The sequence below is a fragment of the Euleptes europaea genome, chromosome 11 (genome assembly GCF_029931775.1).
Source record: "Euleptes europaea isolate rEulEur1 chromosome 11, rEulEur1.hap1, whole genome shotgun sequence".
NCBI classification, from domain to species: domain Eukaryota; kingdom Metazoa; phylum Chordata; class Lepidosauria; order Squamata; family Sphaerodactylidae; genus Euleptes; species Euleptes europaea.
This window is the reverse complement of record NC_079322.1, coordinates 8,168,812-8,187,475: the sequence shown is the minus strand read 5'-3', so window position 1 is coordinate 8,187,475 and position 18,664 is coordinate 8,168,812. Positions and strand designations below refer to the sequence as shown.

Below are 18,664 nucleotides of genomic sequence, written 5' to 3'. Positions count from 1 at the left end.
CAGCAGCCGTACCAGTAACAGGAAAACCAGCCAAGACCGTCCCCATGTGGAAACCACCCTAGCCCAGCTCTTTTGCTGCTCTGCTGTGCTGTTAGAGGTTCCCTCTGGCCTCCTGCAAACATCACTGGAATCCTGACACAGCATGGTGGGCACATCCACAAACTGGCTGCCACAGCTTTCGTTCATCCACACAGTGAAGATCCCTGTGATGTGGTAGCAACTCCTGCCAAAACAACATTTTAAAATATCTGCACAGCCAATCAAGTCTCCGGTGGCCAATCAGAAGTCTTGCTGGGCAAAAGCCCCACTTGGCAGACTCAAGGAAAGGTGGTGGGTGCCATGGTGCCCACAGACACCACATTGGGGACCCCTACTGTATTGGCTCTTTTCCATCTTCCCAGCGTGGTGTAGTGGTTAGAAGCAGTGGACTCTAATCTAGAGAACCGGGTTTGATTCCCTGCTCCTCCACATGAGCGGCGAACTCTAATCTGGTGAACCGGGTTGGTTTCCCCAGTCCTACACATGAATCCAGCTGGGTGACCTTGGGCTAGTCACAGTTCTCTCCGAACTCTCTCAGCCCCACCTATCTCTCAAGATGTCTGTTGTGGGAATAGGAAAGGAAGGAGATTGTAAACTGGTTTTATTCTCCTTAAAAGGTAGAGAAAATTGGGGTAAAAAATCAACTCTTCTTCTCCACTATTACTTCGTTGGTCACCCCACATGTTCATTATTTCGTATAGGTATTAAGTTACATTGTCTGCCCTGAGGAAGACCATACAGCTTAGAGGTGTCTCTTTGCTCCAGTGCCAGAGAGGGCAACAAAGCGTATTGCAGAGTTTGTGCTGGAAGGAGCAACCTTGCTTCAATGGAGAATTGTTGACCAGAAATGACATAAATATATTTACCTAAAAGATAAAAGTCTTCTCCTATGTGCTGCATTAAGCCACTTCTGTATTTGTGTTATTTCCCCACTGTATAACAGTCCTACATGTGCCAATTATTGTCTGTTCACATGCTGGGAAGCAGCCCTTTATACCATGTAGGATTGTTGAACCTTAACGGTATCCATTTGGAAATTATGGTCTTTCTTCTGTGGGGAGTAGGAAAGTAACTTGCATGTCAGAAGCTGGTAAAATGAAAAGCAGTCCTGAGAATCTCTTTCTTGGTTGTACGACCGGAAGAGACTAGAAACCCAGGCCTCACTTTCAGCCGTATCTGTTTCTTTGGCTCAGGGCACTGATGTTTATGGCATTCTTTTTAGAATATGATCTTTTCTTTGTAGATGGTTCAGCAATGCCAGAGATGCAGTCCCCTTAGCTTCTTAGTTGCTCAGAATTGTGATTAAGTGCAAAGCCATCTAATCCTGAGGCCCGGGCTCTTGCGAGTTGGTGGGGTTTTGCTCTCCTTTACGGGGATTTGGTGCTTCAGCTCCAGTTTAAGTTGGACTCCACTCCAAAAACCATCAGTTTGCTTCCAGAGCCAAGAACTTTATCTCAGAATTGATGCAATGATGCTCAATAAAAAATCATTACCATATACTACTGTTTTATCTGGGATAATTTTGTAATCTACACGTTTTTAAGTGACTGTCAAGTTTTGTGGGTTCTGTATAGCTTTCAAACTCCCGCTCTGCAACAGATGTGAAAAATAACAGAGCAATTAAAATAGCAATAATGTTAATAAAATTAGTATTTTAGTCTGTCCATTCACTTGGTCTTGTCCTGCCTACAAACTAGTTAAATGAAGGGACTGGGATTTTTAGAAGATTAAGGCTGCAATAGCACACTTATGTCAAACTCTGCATGACTGTGCTGTTAGTCCTAGTGACTTCAGTAGGACGAAACAGATTCAGACAACTACTTTTCTCTCTTAGCAAAGTTGTTGAATTTTCCTGAGTTTTTCCACGTGGGATTTTCCTGTTGGTTCTGGCCCCATACTGCTTTGCTTTGGTTTATCCCCCAATTTTCACATGCATTTTTGTGCCATTCGTTTTTGCTTCAGGTTTTTGTTGTTGTTGTTCCCTGGGGGGGTTTCTGGTTCTTACGAAACCATTTTTACCCCTATCTTTTTCTGGAAGCCAATTTTGAGTTGCCATTTTCCTCGTTCACAATGTTTCACAATGTTTTCTTTGTCCCACCCACTCCCACCCACTTCCAGCCCACTTTTCAGTGATGGGCAGTCATCATTGTCAAATCACTCCTCCCTCCCCACTCTAAAGGCGAGTGGTTTGTGTTTCTATTTTTTAAATGGCTCTAAAATATCAGTATATATCAATATAGTTTTGTAATGATAGTTTTAATGGGTTCTCTGAATTCCCAGCTTGCTTTCTTTTCTTTTTTTTTAAGTAAGTGGAGATATAAGGGAAAAGACATATCTCCACAAGGGCAGGGACTGAAGATTTACTTTTTAAATGAAAGCTAGGAATTCAGAAACCTGCTTAAACTATCATTACAACACTATCTCGCTATATTGATACTTTAGGGATGTTTTTAAAAAAATAAAGGGGGGGCTGAGACGCCATCGATGACAACACCGCTGACAACAGCCCCCTCCCTTGAAAATCCTCATTATTGAAGGCATGTGGAAGAAAATAAACTGACTCCACAATTGTGGAAATGCACATGGAGGGCAGATGTGCAGAAGAACTGTGCCCAAACCGACTCCCATGCTTATGCATCGACTGCCAAGAAAATCAAGAGTAAGTCGAGCGTGAAGAAAAGGTCTCTGTCACCCTGTGGGTGAAACGCAGATGAAACTGGATGGTCCAAAAGAATCTCTAGCAGAGAATCTTCAGCTCACTTTAATTCCCAGGCATTTGGGATCGAATGCAAAACAATTACATTTGTGACACAGTTATTCCCAGAGTTTTGTGTTAGAGGGTGCATATCTGAAAAGTTGACTATAAACTATTGAATATATCGTTTACCTCCCATCCTATGCTTCTCTTTGGGGTTTTTTTCCCTTCTGTTGTTCACTTAGTGGAGTAATTAGTTCATCTGTAGTCTGAGTTTTCACATCCTCTTGATATTTGCCATTCTTCTTCACTCCTAAAAAAAGTGAACATAATTATCTTCTCCCTGCCCATACAGAGTTTCAGACAAGATGAGACGGAGGAGGATTTCATCACCATGTGCTTAAAACAAAATCAACTGTAACTTGAATAAACAAGAGCTACTGAAGTGTACTTAATGTGTTACAGTCTTCCTAATATCAGAGGCTTCTGTTTTTTACCTAATCCAACCTCTAATACTTCTTCCCTATTTAATGCTTTCCCAGAACATTAGCAAATAATCCGAAGTAACTTCAAATAACCAGAAAGATACTTAAGCTGTCTGCTTTCATTTGACTAGCGTTCTCTCCAGACCCAGCAAGAGACTCCAGAATCGGTTTCCAGAGTTGTGAGTCTAATGTAAACGTGACACCTTTACTGCTTCGACGTGAGAATGAACTCTCAGCAAATAGTGGGGATCCTGACTGTATGTTTCCCAACCAGTTGCTTGAAGTGAATCAAGAATTATTGCAGTCCGGAATAATAACTTTATGTGGTATGTAATAAATAGATAACAGTGTGCATTTGACAAAATACTGTACAAGTATATGCATAGAGATTTCTTGCGGAGTGTCCGAAGAGGAGCTTCTGTCACTCCTAATCCAGTGCTAAAAAGTTAATTGGGAAGTATGAAAAAAAGCCCAAACCATCATCTTGGATTGGGGGTCCCCAACATGGTTGACACTTTTCCTGGCGCCTGCCAAGTGTTTTTCGAAAACAGGTGGGCCCAGGTGGGGCTTCTGCCAACAAGGCTTCTGAGGGGCCATTAGAGATTGTATTGGCCCTACAGATTTTTAAAAACATTGTCTTGGCAGCAGCTGCTGCCACAGCACAAGGATCTTCACAAGGCAAGCTGCGGCAGCATTTTGTGGCTGGCTCTGCCTCCTGTGGCAGCCATTTTGTAGTTGTGCCCACCATGGCGTCTAGAATTCCAGAGGTGCCCAGAGGTTCATAAATGTTGGGGACCCCACCCTATATTATGCTTTTGTATGCATGGGGGAGGAAAGGCCTATCCACCAGCCCTTCCCACCTGGGCTACCAGCCTAGGGTATCCAACCTCCAGGTAGTAGCTGGAGATCTCCTGCTATTACAACTGATCTCCAGCCGATAGAGATCAGTTCACCTGGAGAAAATGGCCGCTTTGGCAATTGGACTCTATAGCACTGAAGTCCCTCCCCAAACCCCACCCTCCTTAGGCTCTACCCCAAAAACCTCCTGCCGGTGGTGAAGAGGGACCTGGCAACCCTAAACCAGCCTCATCTTTGACCACCTGCGTGGCGACTTCACACTCTATTCGAACAGTGTGTGCATTCACCTAACAGTTTATTTTCTACTAAAAAACCCAGCCATTGACCAAGTGATGGTGTGCGCATCATTTCTGATTAGGCTGCCACATGGTTATTCGGAGGTGAGCTTGGTGCCTCATTATTCCCCGGTGTACCCAAGGAGAGCAACTAGCAAAAATATTATCCAGTCTGACCTGTGTGATGAATTGTGCCGACTTGCCAGGCCCACAGTCTTCTGAAGTGTCCAGAAGTGAGAAGTCAGCATGAACTGAAGATTAGGGTGGGCATTGCGTGTGTGCATTTGGGGATGTGAGCACATCTGTCCAAGGTCGTTGAATGCACATCTAAGACTCCTCCACTTGGGAGGGGGGAAACGACTGCAGATTCCCTTTTAATGTTCAGTTCTTTTAAAAAAATAAGTTGATTTGTGCAGAAAATATATTTTCTAATAAAATTTGGGCCTAATGTCTTCATTATAGCTTCACTGAATCAACCTTGGTTATTTCTTACCAATGAAAGGATCTGTCTTGGTTATCTAAGTGGACAGCAGTGTAGGAAACTTTGAGTATGACTGTCTTAGATAAACCTTGTACCACCAGATGTTGCTTTCACACACCTTTCTGCCAGTTGTTGACAGCATGTGTGCCACCTACCTGAACCCAAATACCACCACCCCCATGTTTGCAAGCTTCTGCTTTTCCCCACACTAGAACTGTGGACAGAATCACACACTGAGTGACTAGCATTAGTATGGAGGGTTTACCATATGCCCACTGGCGCTCCAGTGGCTAGTGGGAGAATTTAAAAAAACACACATCAGTGATGGCATGATGTCATTTGCGGGAAAACCCAGAAGCAGTGTTGGTCATCTCTAGGAATCGCTGAAATTCCCATTTTGGATGGGAAGGTGGGATAGAAATGTTTTAAAGGAATTACTATATATTTAACCCAAAGATCCAGAAATCCAGGGATCTTGGGGTGGTAGTGGATAGCTCAATGAAGATGTCAACCCAGTGTGCGGCTGCTGTAAAAAAGGCAAATTCCATGCTGGCTATAATTAGATGAGGAATAGAGAATAAAACTGTTGATATCATACTGTCCTTGTACAAATCTATGGTGAGACCACACTTGGAATACTGTGTACAGTTCTGGTCACCACACCTAAAAAAGGATATTACAGAGCTTGAGAAGGTGCAGAAAAGAGCAACCAAAATGATTAGGGGGCTAGAGCAACTGTCCTATGGGGAGCGGTTAAGACGCTTAGGGCTGTTTAGCTTGGAAAGAAGGCGGCTGAGGGGAGACATGATAGAGGTCTATAAAATTATGCATGGTTTGGAGAAAGTGGACAGGAAGAAGTTTTTCTCCCTCTCCCATAATACTAGAACACGGGTCATCTGCTAAAGCTGGAGGGTGAGAGATTCAAAACAGATAAAAGGAAGTATTTTTTCACACAACGCATAGTTAAATTGTGGAACTCCCTGCCCCAGGATGTGGTGATGGCTGCCAGCTTGGAGGGCTGTAAGGGGAGTGGACATGTTCATGGAGGAAAGGGGTATTCATGGCTATTAGTTGGAATGGATGCTGGTCATGCTGCATACCTATTCTCTCTAGTATCAGAGGAGCATGCCTATTATTTTGGGCGCGGTGGAACACAGGCAGGATGGTGCTGCTGCAGTCGTCTTGTTTGTGGCTTCCTGGGGGCACCTGGTTGGCCGCTGTGTGAACAGACTGCTGGACTTGATGGGCCTTGGTCTGATCCAGCAGGGCCTTTCTTATGTTCTTAGAAATGTCTGAAACATGGATAATTAAGACTGCATGTTAAATTATTAGTGGAACATGAAAACAAATGATAGAATCAGCTTTTTTATGTTTAGTCCTGTTTTTTGTGCCTGGGTTTCACTCTTGCAAGCAGTTGCCTAATTGCTGTCATGCAGCTAGATTCGAATCCAGTAGCACCTTATAGACCATCAAGATTTTTTGGGGAGGGTATGAGCTTTTGAGAGTCAAAGCTCTCTTCTGATGTGTCTGACGATGTGTGTCTGCGCCACGGGGAGACTGCGCCGGCGGAGGAGTGCCACACAGCTCCACGGCACTCAGCCGCCAACCGAACTGCCCTCGCCGCCAGCATAAGTGCATCTTGTGCCGTGATTAGACCTACTTACGCTGGCGGCGAGGTGACGCCGGCTCCTAAGAGGAATCGGCCCCCAACCTCAGGAATGCACGGAATGGTGCTACTGGACTCGAATTTAGCCACTAGCAAGATGCCTCCCCAGTGGTGGGAATGTGTGTCACATTAAGTTTTCATTTGCCCCTCTTTGTTTCCCTCTGCCCACAGCATCCTTTTTGGTCTCTTTTTCAGACCCCTACCACCTTCTACCCTTCCGCTGCCCATTCAGTTGGAGGACATTCCCATTGCCATGTTCAGAGAGGCTGGTCGTGGTTGCTGTGGTTGCTAAGCAAGCGAACAGCGGAGAGGTGGGGGGAGAGGGAGCATTGCTTTTGTGACATCAGCAGCCACTGCATCAATCCCATGCCCATCACACATTTCTTTATGTCTGAGCTGAACATAAGGGATTGGGGTAACAGCTCACCGGTGTCACAAAGCCACTTATGATGTCATCCTGTGCTTTTTCAAGATGTAACGACTCGTCTGTGGTGGCAAAGTGGTTTGTGGGCAGAATTAGGAGGCAAGCAAACTGAGAGGCATGGGAAACTGTTACACAGGGATTCTTTATTCATTTATAATTTCTGGTTAGGAAACAGGGACCGTGGTGGAAGAGCGGTGGTGCACGTCTGCATTAAGAATGGTGTGTGGTTAAGTGAGCATTCCAGAGTCCAGGAGCTCACTCGACTTCTGATATATCTCTACAGCATCCCCAGGTATGCAAACAGAGGAGCAGCTGGGTCAATTTCTAAATTGTATTTATCCATGTTATTTATAGTCCACCTTTCTCGCTGAGCCTGAAGGCGGATTACGCGGCAAGGTTAACCCTTGCACTGTGGAGGTGGAAAGACCTCCATCACAATCAGGGTCCCAACTACTGCAGTTTGTTATGTGCAGGTAGAATCCCATTACATAACCAAGGCTTCCATCGGACAGTACTGATGTTGAATCTTCAATCTTTTAAACTTGAAAAAATTGGAATTTATGTGGGGAGCAGGACATTCTGGCAGCGCCATCTTGTAGACTGGTGAGGATAGCTGCTGCCCATGATAGGTCATTTCCTGTTTCAGCCACTATTTTGCAGAGTGGCCTTCATAAACCACCCTGACTTGGATGGTCCTGGCTAGCCTGGTCTCATCAGATCTTGGAAGCTGAACAGGGTCGACACTGGTTAATACTTGGATGGGAGACGACCCAGTTCTTTTGTTTTTGGGAGACCTTGCAAGATCAAATTCTTTAGATGGGCTTTTTTTGTAAACAAACAGGGTTTTTTTTTTTTTGGCCATGCTGGCCCGAAATCCAGAAACAAAGCACCATCCACATAATACCTTTTACTAAGACCAATCAAAATTATGCAAATAGACCCCCCCAAAAAAAGAGAGAGATTGCTTTCTTTAATAGCAGGTATAGCAGGTAGTTTTGCTTGAACCTTGAAAGTTACGGTTGGTTTGGGTGACTGCATGTATTGGAGGAAGGAAATGTCTATCTTTTTAATAGTTGTTTAGGAGACAAAGGTCCAGTTTTTCATGCAGGGGTGAGGAAAGTAGCTGGAATTCCCTCTTCTACTGAAGTCTTAAAGGCATACATAGCTTGCCGTCCTTTGCATGTGTTCAACCTCCTGTGAAAAGTCATTCACCAGCACTGAGCTCCTTAGATCATTCCATCCAGATTCACATGCTAAAGAAACCCCTGTGACCTCAGTCTTTCATTTATTTGCTCAGTTCTGTGGGGGTTTGCAGCAGAAGCCAGCTGTGCACAGTGCTGCTTGGCTAGTGATTGTGCCATCACGATGATGCCTCCCCCAGTCCCACAGCAGTTTCACAAACTTTTAAATACTGTATTGTGTTTTTGGTGGTGATGGTAAGTGCCATCAAGTCACAGCTGCCTTGTAGCAATCCCATAGGGTTCTCAAGGCAAGAGGTGATCAGAGATGATTTGCAATTGCCTGCCTCTGTGGAACAGCCCTGGACTTCCATGGTGGTCGTCCCATCCAAGAACTAACCAGAGCAGACTTTGCTTAGCTTCCAAGATCTGACGAGATTGAGCTAGTCTGGGCCATCCATGTCAGGACATGAGACAAACAGAGGCGGTTTGCCATTGCCTGCCTCTTCATAGCAACCCCGGGTTTCCATGGTGGTCCCCCATCCAAGTACAAAGCATGGCTGACCCTGCTTAGCTTCCAAGACATGGCAAGATTTGGTTAGCCTGAACCATCTAGGTCAGGGGCAAACCAAATGAATAAATGTAGAATCATCTCTTTAAAAAATAAAATAACATGTGGACAGTTTGCCTGGAGTTGAGGGGAGGATTAAGAGCAAAAGTGAGCTGGATTGGATATAGATTTAGGTAAAAGACAGTGAAGTGTGTGGGAGCGGGGAGAGACCAGGCTCACCCCGCTTTGTGACTAGACACGGTGCCTGTTCTTTTGATGCATGTTTATACACAACCTGGGAGGTCCCGTTTTTATTTATTTATTTTATGTAAAACATTTATTAGCCGCCTTTCTACCTTATGGAACTTAGGGCAGCTCACAACAAGGGAAACAGCACAGGAAATGGTTTCCCCCTCTCCACTGTCAGTGAAGTGTAGCTTCACATCCAGGTTTCAGGAGGTTTCCATCCAGGTTTCCGCTTTTTAATGTTTCTCACTGCACAGTAGGATATAGCATGTCACTTTTATTCTGCCACTTCAGTGAGTATAGTCTCCAGAATGTCTGCTCTTTCTGTTTTAGAAAGGAGGTCCGTGCTTTGGGACTGCTCATTTTAGTGGATGCTCGCAAAAGTCAGAACGTACCTGTCTTTTTCAAAGCCTTGGCAGCATTACAGGTGAGTACAGGTAGTTACAATGAAGCACTTAGTATACAACTAGGGATTTTTTCTAATAATTAGGGATTGATATGTGCCTCTGTCTGTCCAGGCACAACTAATGGTATTTCTTTCCTTGAAACTGGTACATTTTTAGCTGCTCCTTTCCGCTGTTGATCCTGGCGCATACTTTTCTCACTGCAGTGTTGGGCAGCTTAATGCAAATTAGGTGCTGGTGTCAGTTAAGATGGTGGTATCCGTAGGCCCGGTTGATTTTAATTGGCTTTCTCCCAAGTAAATATTCTCCCAAGTAAATATTCTGAAGCCTGGAGTATGAATACATTGCCACTACAGGATGTGTCACTGGCAACCAAGGTGAGGTTAGTTCATGCCATCGTATTCCCTATTACTATGTTTGGGCGTGAAAGCTGGACATTGAAGAAAGCTGATAGGAAGAAAGTAGATTCCTTTGAAATGTGGTGTTGGAGGAGAGTGTCACGGATACCGTGGACTGCCAAAAAAACAAATCAGTGGGTTATAGATCAAATCAAGCCTGAACCTAGAAGCTAAAATGACTAAACTGAGGCTGTCATACTTTGGACACATTATGAGAAGACAAGAGTCACTGGAAAAGATAATCATGCTTGGAAAAGTTGAAGGCAGCAGGAAAAGAGGAAGACCCAACAAGAGATGGATTGACTCGATAAAGGAAGCCACGGCCCGCAATTTGCAAGATCTGAGCAAGGCTGTTAAGGATAGGACACTTTGGAGGACATTGATTCATAGGGTCGCCATGAGTTGGAAGCGACTTGATGGCACTTAACACACACAGAGACTCTATCAGCCTGCAAGCTTTGAGCATTCCACATTTCTTCAAAAGCCATAACCTGCTACCCAGTGAAGTCACAAGGTCTGGATAGCATTCTTCCCTGGATGTGCCTCTAACATATTGTGAGAAGAAAGAAAGCCTGAAGGAGGAATAGAGACACGCACTGACTAAAGAAAGCCCAGGTGCTTACCAGCCCGCCTGATCCTCCAGTAGAAAACCCTTTTGTTTGAATGAGGGCTGCCAATAACGAGCCCTGTCTTACAGTGGCCCCGTCCATTTTCTGAAAAGCTTGGTGGGCGTCAAGGGAAGTACTGGTGGGCCCACAGGCACCACGTTGGGGAACCCTGCTCTAGCATTTCAAAAGAGCTGGAAGAAGTAAGCACTGAAAAACAGATCAAATCAGACATCACGAACAAATTTTACTCCCTCCGTCCTTCCCTCCCTCCCTCCTTCCTCCAGCTTCTCTGCTCTTCTTGAGCTGTCTTCCACCTAACTCCACTTTAAGACTCACAGTCGCTGGGATTCTCAGTCAAGCTGGCTGGATCGGGACTAATTGAAGTTATATTGAAGATTTCAAGCTCTGCACACCAAGAGAGGGGTCAGGGCAAGCCCGGCATATCTAGCAAGTAGTCAAGTACTTTCTAGTTGTGGAGTCAACAAATGCAGGAGGGTACCGTAATTCTTATTGAATTGACGCCAATACAATTATTTTATTAAACCGACTTTAGCGTTTTCTGTACACCTGGATATGCGAGCATGCCTTGTGAGAAGACATGTCCTCATGAGTTGTAGAATTAAATTCTGGAAGTGTGACAGTTTGTGTTGGCAGTGGGTTTTAACAAGGTTTTGGCCTGTACTGAAAATAGTGGAAGTGAGGAATTAGGTTATAATTAGGAATTATAATGCCTTTCTTTGTCAGGATCTGGCACTTTTCCCTATATCAACTCCTCCTTTGAATTTTTTTTTAAAATTGTAATTCACATTTAACTAAGCCAGCATTTGAAAGAAGGGTACGAGGCATTTCCTGTAAATGATTGTACTGTGAATTTTCTTCTGAAGTGGTGGGTTTAATTGAAGCAATAGGCTTTTTAGTAATTCTTCTGCCTTCTTCTGCACACACACACAGTTGATCTTAGCCAAAAGGTTGAGAAGCCTGAACCCCCCACTTCAAGAAATATATATTTTGAAAACATTTAGATTTTATAAGTTGCATAACATCATTTACAGAAGACTCTCTACAAATCCCAATGATTGGGTGGGGATCAGGGAAGCTTTTGAATGTGATCTTTTGAATGTGATATTAGCAACATGGCCTTTAGCTTCAAATGACGCTCAGTGTTGTCTTTTGAACTTTGAAGATTATCCAGCCAAAATTAAGTACTTTTAAATCTTAATGATTTCAACCAACATGGAGATGGAGCCTGTGGCACAGGACAATTTCATCCTTTGTATTATTTAGTAATATAACTTTATTTTAATTTAAAATGACAGTACAAAAAAGGAGAAAATAATATAGATCTCATAATCCTAACCCAATCAAAAGAGCTCCATCTTGAAACTTAATAGTGCCTTTTTATAAAAGGTTCTGGTACTCTTATATAAGGCTGTACCAATTTCCATCAATTCCCCCCTCAGGATTTGGGAGAGCCCTCCAAAGGTACTGGTACTCAATACCATCACCAAAAATCCACCCTTGAAGCTTACTATTTCAGAACATGGCTAACAGAGGCCACAAACCAATTAGTTGCTGTACTAAATGTGGAAATGACACTTGAAAAGACAATAATGCTAGGAAAAGTTGAAGATAGCCGGAAAAGAGTAAGACCCAACATTAAATGGATTAATTCAATCAAGGAAGCCACTGATCTAAGTTTGCAAGTCCTGAGCAAGGCTGACAACTATAGGACATTCGGGTTGCCGTAAGTCAGAAGCGACTTGAAGGCACATAACACATACACATTAGAAATAGTTTTTGAAATTGCACAATAAGGGCTATCATCAAAAACCCAGATTCTCCAAAAACACTCTGTAAGCTTGCTTTAAAAACGTTCAGGTCTGAAAGTAGATATAAAAATCACTTTGGTGTGCCTAATCCTTCCAGATGACCTAACAATAGGTTAGAGTCTAAAATCCAGTGAATTCTTGTCATCTCATAAAATTGTTTCTATTGTCCTATTCTTCTGTTATTAGCCAGTATTCTTCCATTTTTGGACAATTCCCCAAATGTGAGGAAAAATCAGTTTTTCTAATTTGCCATTTCCAGCAAGTATCTCTAAGTAGTTAACATACATCTTTGATGCAACAAGTATTGTACTTTTATAAAGTTTTTTCTTAATTCCATATCTGTCATTTAAGCACAGCACTATGCAAAACACAATCAGTTTGTAACAATATGATACACACTACAGAAATCTATTTTTAAGAGTGTCGACTTCTATTATTCTTTCAAATTCAACTTTATTCTTTATGATATTCCATATGATACTAGTAAAATATTCATTGTGTGTCACAACTCAAAATATTGGTATTTTGGAGATCTTGTCCCATCTATTATCCCTGCAGTTTCTTCAAGGGATAATAAATGATGTGTTGTCAAGCACAGCCTGGCGACCCATGGGAAACCGGGGGGGGGGGGCACACGACACAATAAAGCATCATAGTAATTCAGTCAAAAGTGATCTCAAAGCTTTGCTTTGCACCTCTTTTGAAAAACCAGCAGACGTTTACAGCCATTTCTCCACTGTGAAGCCCATTCCATAAGGATAAAGCCACCATAGAAACAGAGCTAGGGTTGGATTTGGTCAACTCTTTCACTCTATCTCACTGAATTTTCCTTCCTGTTTCAGTCCCCGCCCCACTTGGCCTTTGTACATGCAGGTCCCATGATCCCCAACGTAGCCATGTTGGGTGGTCTAAGGAGACCCTTTCTTTTTCACCAGCAGAAAAACTGGTTGGATCCATCACCCTTTTCAAGCTGCCACAGATCTAACCTCCCTAACTGAGGGGATGGTAAGTAAGGCCTTCTGGGAGGCATGGTGTGCTTTTGTGGGTTCATAATGACCAAGGCAGTCCAGTACTTATGGGGTCCTAAGCCATAAAGGGCTTTGAAAGTCAAAACCAATACCTTGAACTGAACCTGGCAACAAACCGGCAGCCAACATAGATGTTCTAAACTTTCCATAAAGCAACTGGACCTGCTTGTTCTGGTCAACAGTTGGGCTGCTGCAATTCAGGGGACTTAGTTCTAGAGTAGTCGTGCACTGGGTTGATCTGTTGGCCATTTCCCCATTCTGTATCCTCCTTGCTGCTATTTTTGATTTTTACAGGTTCAGGTTTATTTTTTTAGAATGAAAATCTCTTCGTTAAATAACACAAGTACCAATTATTCTCACCAGTTGACCAGTGTCAAACATTATCTTAGCTTTGGACGTAAGAGCATATCAATACATTTCATCGGTTTGCTTTGTTTAGGGTGCGGTCCCTCACTCCGTTTACAGTGTTCTGATATTGACTGATAAGGAATCTACATTTAAGCCTGACAAAGAGATTACTTTTCAGGTAAGAAAATGAAAACTGGATTTATTAAAGACAGATAATAATTGAGATTGTGGCTTATGTTTTGCTAGAGGCACAAACTGTGTGGTACTCTGCAAGCCGAGGCATGGGGGAAATTGGCCAACCAGCCAGAAGTGGTGTGTATTCTGATAAAAGCTAATCAACATCCAAAAGGAATACATGTCCTACTGTAGTACAGTCATTATAACTATTTCAGACCAGAAAATTAGATGAAGGTGAAGAAACAATTGGTCCAAGGGAAATAATACTTTAATAAGTTCTGTAACCCCAACGCATTTCACATAAGCTTCTTTAGGGGGAATCTTTTTCTATTTCAACGTCCCGTTGCATGTTACAGAACTTATTAAAGTATTATTTCTGGCACTTAACTTTGCGTTACTCTTGCTTTGCAATTGGTAAGCTGTGTGTAAGAGAGTGCGCACATGAACACATGAAGCTGCCTTATAATGAATCAGACCACTGGTCTATCAAAGTCAGTACTGTCTACTGAGACTGGCAGCAGCTCCCCAGGGTCTCGGGAAGAGGGTCTCTCACGTGATCTACTGCTTGGTCCCTTTAGTTAGAGATGCCAGGGATTGAACCTGGGACCTTCAACATGCCAAGCGGAGGCTCTTCCCCTGAGCCACAGCCCCTCCCCAGAGTGTGATGCAGTGTCTGTATTTTTAGGGCACTGAGTAACCCCCCTACATACACACACAAGTAGGAATTTTAATTGCATGTAAAATGGGAACCTTTTTCTCCTGTTCGCTTGAATTTTGACAGGCATGAGTGGTACAATCCTTGGGAATTTCAAACCAGTTTGGAAAACAAAAACCATTACAGTCAGAAATATGTTTCACTGTAAACACTAGTGGAGATGAATAAAGAATTTGAACACATATAACAACAAAAATAAAGAACATGGATAACATAATGGCATTCAAGAATAGAATAAATCACATCTTGGTGCACTTTGTAAGGGCAAGTGTCCATTCAGAGAGAAGCCTTTTATGACCGGCTTGTTTCCACGGCGATCACCCCCCCACACACTACTTTGGGGCTTCGTTTTCATTATGCACGTCTTTTCCGACCTTTAGAAGTCATTTTGCTCTCTCCCTGTATTTTCCCCGCGTTTTCTGGATGCTACCAGAAACACCATCCAGAAAAAGCAGGGAAAATACAGGGAGAGAGCAAAATGACTTCTAAAGGTTGGGAAAGACGTGCATAATGAAAACGAAGCCCCGAAGTAGTTGGGGGGGCAGGGTGATCATGATGGAAACAACTTGTGCCTAAAAGGCCAGTCAGAGAATTAACACTGCCTTGCCGGTCTCTTTTCAGGGTACCTCCACTCCCACTCCCTTTGGGCGCAACAGTTACTTACAGGGCTGATTCATACCACTGTAGCTGCAACCCCATTAAATTCAATGGGGCTGGTTTCCAAATTTGCATGTATAGGATGGGCAGTGTGTCAAGTGCAGCAGTTTGTTTTTCGATCACTATGTTTTTCGAGTATCTTTGGACTTCTGCCTTTTCCATGTTTGAATATTGTGACACTCGCAACATAAGCATTGTATTCAGTAAATTCCCCTCTTAATAGCAGCCAATAACAGTGCTTTGAAGATCAGATCCTCCGGTGGAAGTTCAGTTAAGAAATCCTTTTGCCCCCAACCCCTCGCCATTCCTGTGTCACTGTGTGGGTGGGCGAGTGGATGGATAGATATTGATCTCTGTGATAGTCGTTATTTTTCACAAGCGAGCTTTCTTGCCTTGGCCAGTTGTTTAATAGTACAGATTCTCAGTGTTCTTGGGAATTTTGTGAATGAAAGTACTCCATAAGAAGAAAAGTTCAGTGTCATTATAATTTTTAGTCTTGAAGACCCTTTTGGTAGATGGTTTTAGACACCCTGTGACTATTTTAGGTTGTATTGTGTGACATAATATGAAATGATCCTACCAACTGGGCACTTAGCTCCTAACTCCATTTAACTTTTCTTATGTTCTTATTAAGAGGGGAGTGGACATGTTCTTGGAGGATAGGGCTATCCATGGCTACTACTAGTCAAAATAGATAGTAGTCATGCTGCATACCTATTCTCTCTAGCATCAGAGGAGCATGCCTATTCTATTAGGTGCTGTGGAGCACAGGCAGGATGGTGCTGCTGCCGTCTTCTTCATTGTGGGCTTCCTAGAGGCACCTGGTTGACCACCGTGTGAACAGACTGGTGGACTAGATGGGCCTGGGTCTGATCCAGCAGGGCCTTTCTTATGTTCTTAACAGTGTGAAGTTCTCACATCACTGAAGGCCTTGCTTAGGTACCTTGACTGCACCCAGTTGACAGCCGAGTTTGATGGAATTTTCCCCTACAATCACAATGACTGGATACGTTTCCGAGGGGTAAGTCAAGATTTTAAGTCTTTCTGACTGTGCTTTATAACATTATTTTAAATTCCCTTTAGTTCATGGTCATGGTCACTGTGCAGTTCCACATGAGGACTGCGCTTGTGCCAGGCCTGCTGTGGAGAGTACAAAAACTCAAAAAACCGGGTGAGGCAGTCTCCTCCCCGACACCAGCTTTCTGCCTTTTTTTCGGTGTGAAAAGAAGGGGAGGGAATACCCCTCCCCATTTCTCTCTCTGCCACTGTGGAGAGAGGTCGTCTTTTCTCTCATCTCAATTTTTTTGCCTCAAGGCAAACCTAATTTGAGCTCAAAACGGTAGGGCATCCTTGGGTTACAGCATCAGACTAGGATATGAAGAAAAAGAAGAAGAGTTGGTTTTTATATGCCGACTTTCTCTACCACTTAAGGAGGAATCAAGCCAGCTTACAGTCACCTTCCCTTCCCCAAAACAGACACCCTGGGAAGGCAGGGGGGGCTGAGAGAGTGTGACTAGCTCAAGGTCACCCAGCTGGCTTCATGTGTAGAAGTGAGAGATCCAGGTTTGAATCCCTACTCTGCCATGGAAGCTGGCAGGCTGAGCTTAGGCCAGTCGCACAAACGCTGCCAAACCTACCTCACGGGGTTGTTGTGAGAGTTAAATGGAGAAGAGGAGAATGTTGTAAGCTGCCTTGGGTCCCCATTGGGGAGAAAGGTGTGGTATAAATAAGGTAAATAAACAAGAGTAGTCCTTTGAGCTCTTTGTCGAAGCACAGCCCTCAGTTACTTCTTAGGAATGGGAAAAACAATTTGGGGGGGATAATCCTACATTTTATAAACAGTTTTATCCAGTGATTGTGCTTATACTTGCAGAAACTTGAGCCATTTGTTACCAACTGCCAAGAAGCCGTTGTTTTCTTACAGTATTCTGTACGTTCACTCAACAATACCCGAACACCAGTCACTGCACAGGTAAACGTTGGTCTTATTTGCTGTTCTTACATTTAATGCTGTGAGGCTTGAAGCACTGCTTGCTGGGAGTTGTAGTCTGAGAGCCAGTTTAGCACAGTAGCTGAGTGAGTGCGATATGAGGTAACCAAAAAGGTTGACAAAAAGTCTAATAGCAGAATGAATACTAATGGTTTAAAATAAAAGTAAAGGTCCCCTGTGCAAGCACTGGGTCATTCCTGACCCATGGGGTGACATCATATCCTGACGTTTACTAGGAAGACTTTGTTTTACGGGGTGGTTTACCAGTGCCTTCCCCAGTCGTCTTCCCTTTACCCCCAGCAAGCTGGGTACTCATTTTACCGGTCTTGGAAGGATCGAAGGCTGAGTCAACCTTGAGCCGGCTACCTGAAACCAACTTCTGTCGGGATCGAACTCAGGTCGTGAGCAGAGCTTGGACTACAGTACTGCAGCTTACAATTCTGCACCCTGGGGCTCCTATGAGTTCTGACATGGGGCTGACAGATGGCCATCTAGCCTCTGCTTGAAAACCTCCAGGGAAGGAGAGCCCACCACCTCCTGAGGAAGCCTGTTCCACTGAGTAACCGCTCTGACTGTTAGAAAATTCTTCCTAATGTCTATATGGAAACTCTTTTGATATAATTTCAACCCGTTGGCTCTGGTTCAACCTTCTGGGGAATAGAAAACAACTCAGCACCATCCTCTATATGACATCCCTTCAGGTACTTGAAGACGGTTATCATATCACCTCTCAGTCTTCTCCTCTTCAGGCTAAACATAACCAGCTCCTTCAACCTTTCTCCAGACCCCTCACCATCTTTGTTGCCCTCTTCTGGACACGTTCCAGCTTGTCTACATCCTTCTTAAATTGCGGTGCCCAAAACTGAACACAATACTCTAGGTGAGGTCTAACCAGAGCAGAGTATAGCAATACCATCACTTCGCGTGATCTGGACACTACCCTTCTGATGATACAGCCCAAGATCGCCTTTGCCTTTTTAGCTACAGCATCACACTGCTGAGTCATATTCAATGTTTGATCTGCTAAGACCCCAAGATCCTTTTCGCACACACTACTGCTAAGACATGTGTCCCCCATCCTATAATTATGCATTTGATTTTTCCTACCTAAATGCAGAAGTTTACATTGATCTCTGTTGAAAAGCCTTTTATTAGTTTTAGCCCAATTCTCCAGCCTGTCAAGATCATCCTGTATCCTGGCTATGTCTTCTACCATATTTGCTACCCCTTCCAATTTAGTATCATCTGCAAATTTAATAAGCATCCCCTCTATTCCTTCATCCAAATCATTTATAAAGATATTGAACAACACAGGGTCCAGTACAGATCCCTGAGGCACTCCACTAGTGACTTCTCTTCAAGTGGTTGAGGAACCATTAACAATCACTCTTTGGGTGCGATCTGTCAACCAGTTACAGATCCACCTAACAGTAATAGGATCTAAACCACATTTTTCCAATTTGTCAATAAGAATATTATGTGGAACCTTATCAGAAGCCTTACTGAAATCAAGATAAACAATGTCTACAGCATTCCCCTGATCCAGCAAGGTAGTAACTTTCTCAGAAAAGGAGATAAGATTAGTCTGATATGACTTGTTCTTGAGAAATCCC

General features: G+C 43.5%; 1 protein-coding gene across 1 annotated transcript in view; it reads left to right on the top strand.

Moving 5' to 3' along the window:
* PLEKHG4B (pleckstrin homology and RhoGEF domain containing G4B) overlaps nt 1–18,664 on the top strand; it is an 89,411-nt gene that overhangs the window by 34,099 nt on the left and 36,648 nt on the right. The window contains exons 4-9 of the mRNA XM_056857794.1: nt 3,363–3,545; nt 7,092–7,215; nt 9,231–9,324; nt 13,604–13,690; nt 15,966–16,082; nt 16,935–17,033. Coding sequence (XP_056713772.1) covers nt 3,363–3,545; nt 7,092–7,215; nt 9,231–9,324; nt 13,604–13,690; nt 15,966–16,082; nt 16,935–17,033 — 704 coding nt within the window. The remainder of the gene's footprint in view (nt 1–3,362; nt 3,546–7,091; nt 7,216–9,230; nt 9,325–13,603; nt 13,691–15,965; nt 16,083–16,934; nt 17,034–18,664) is intronic.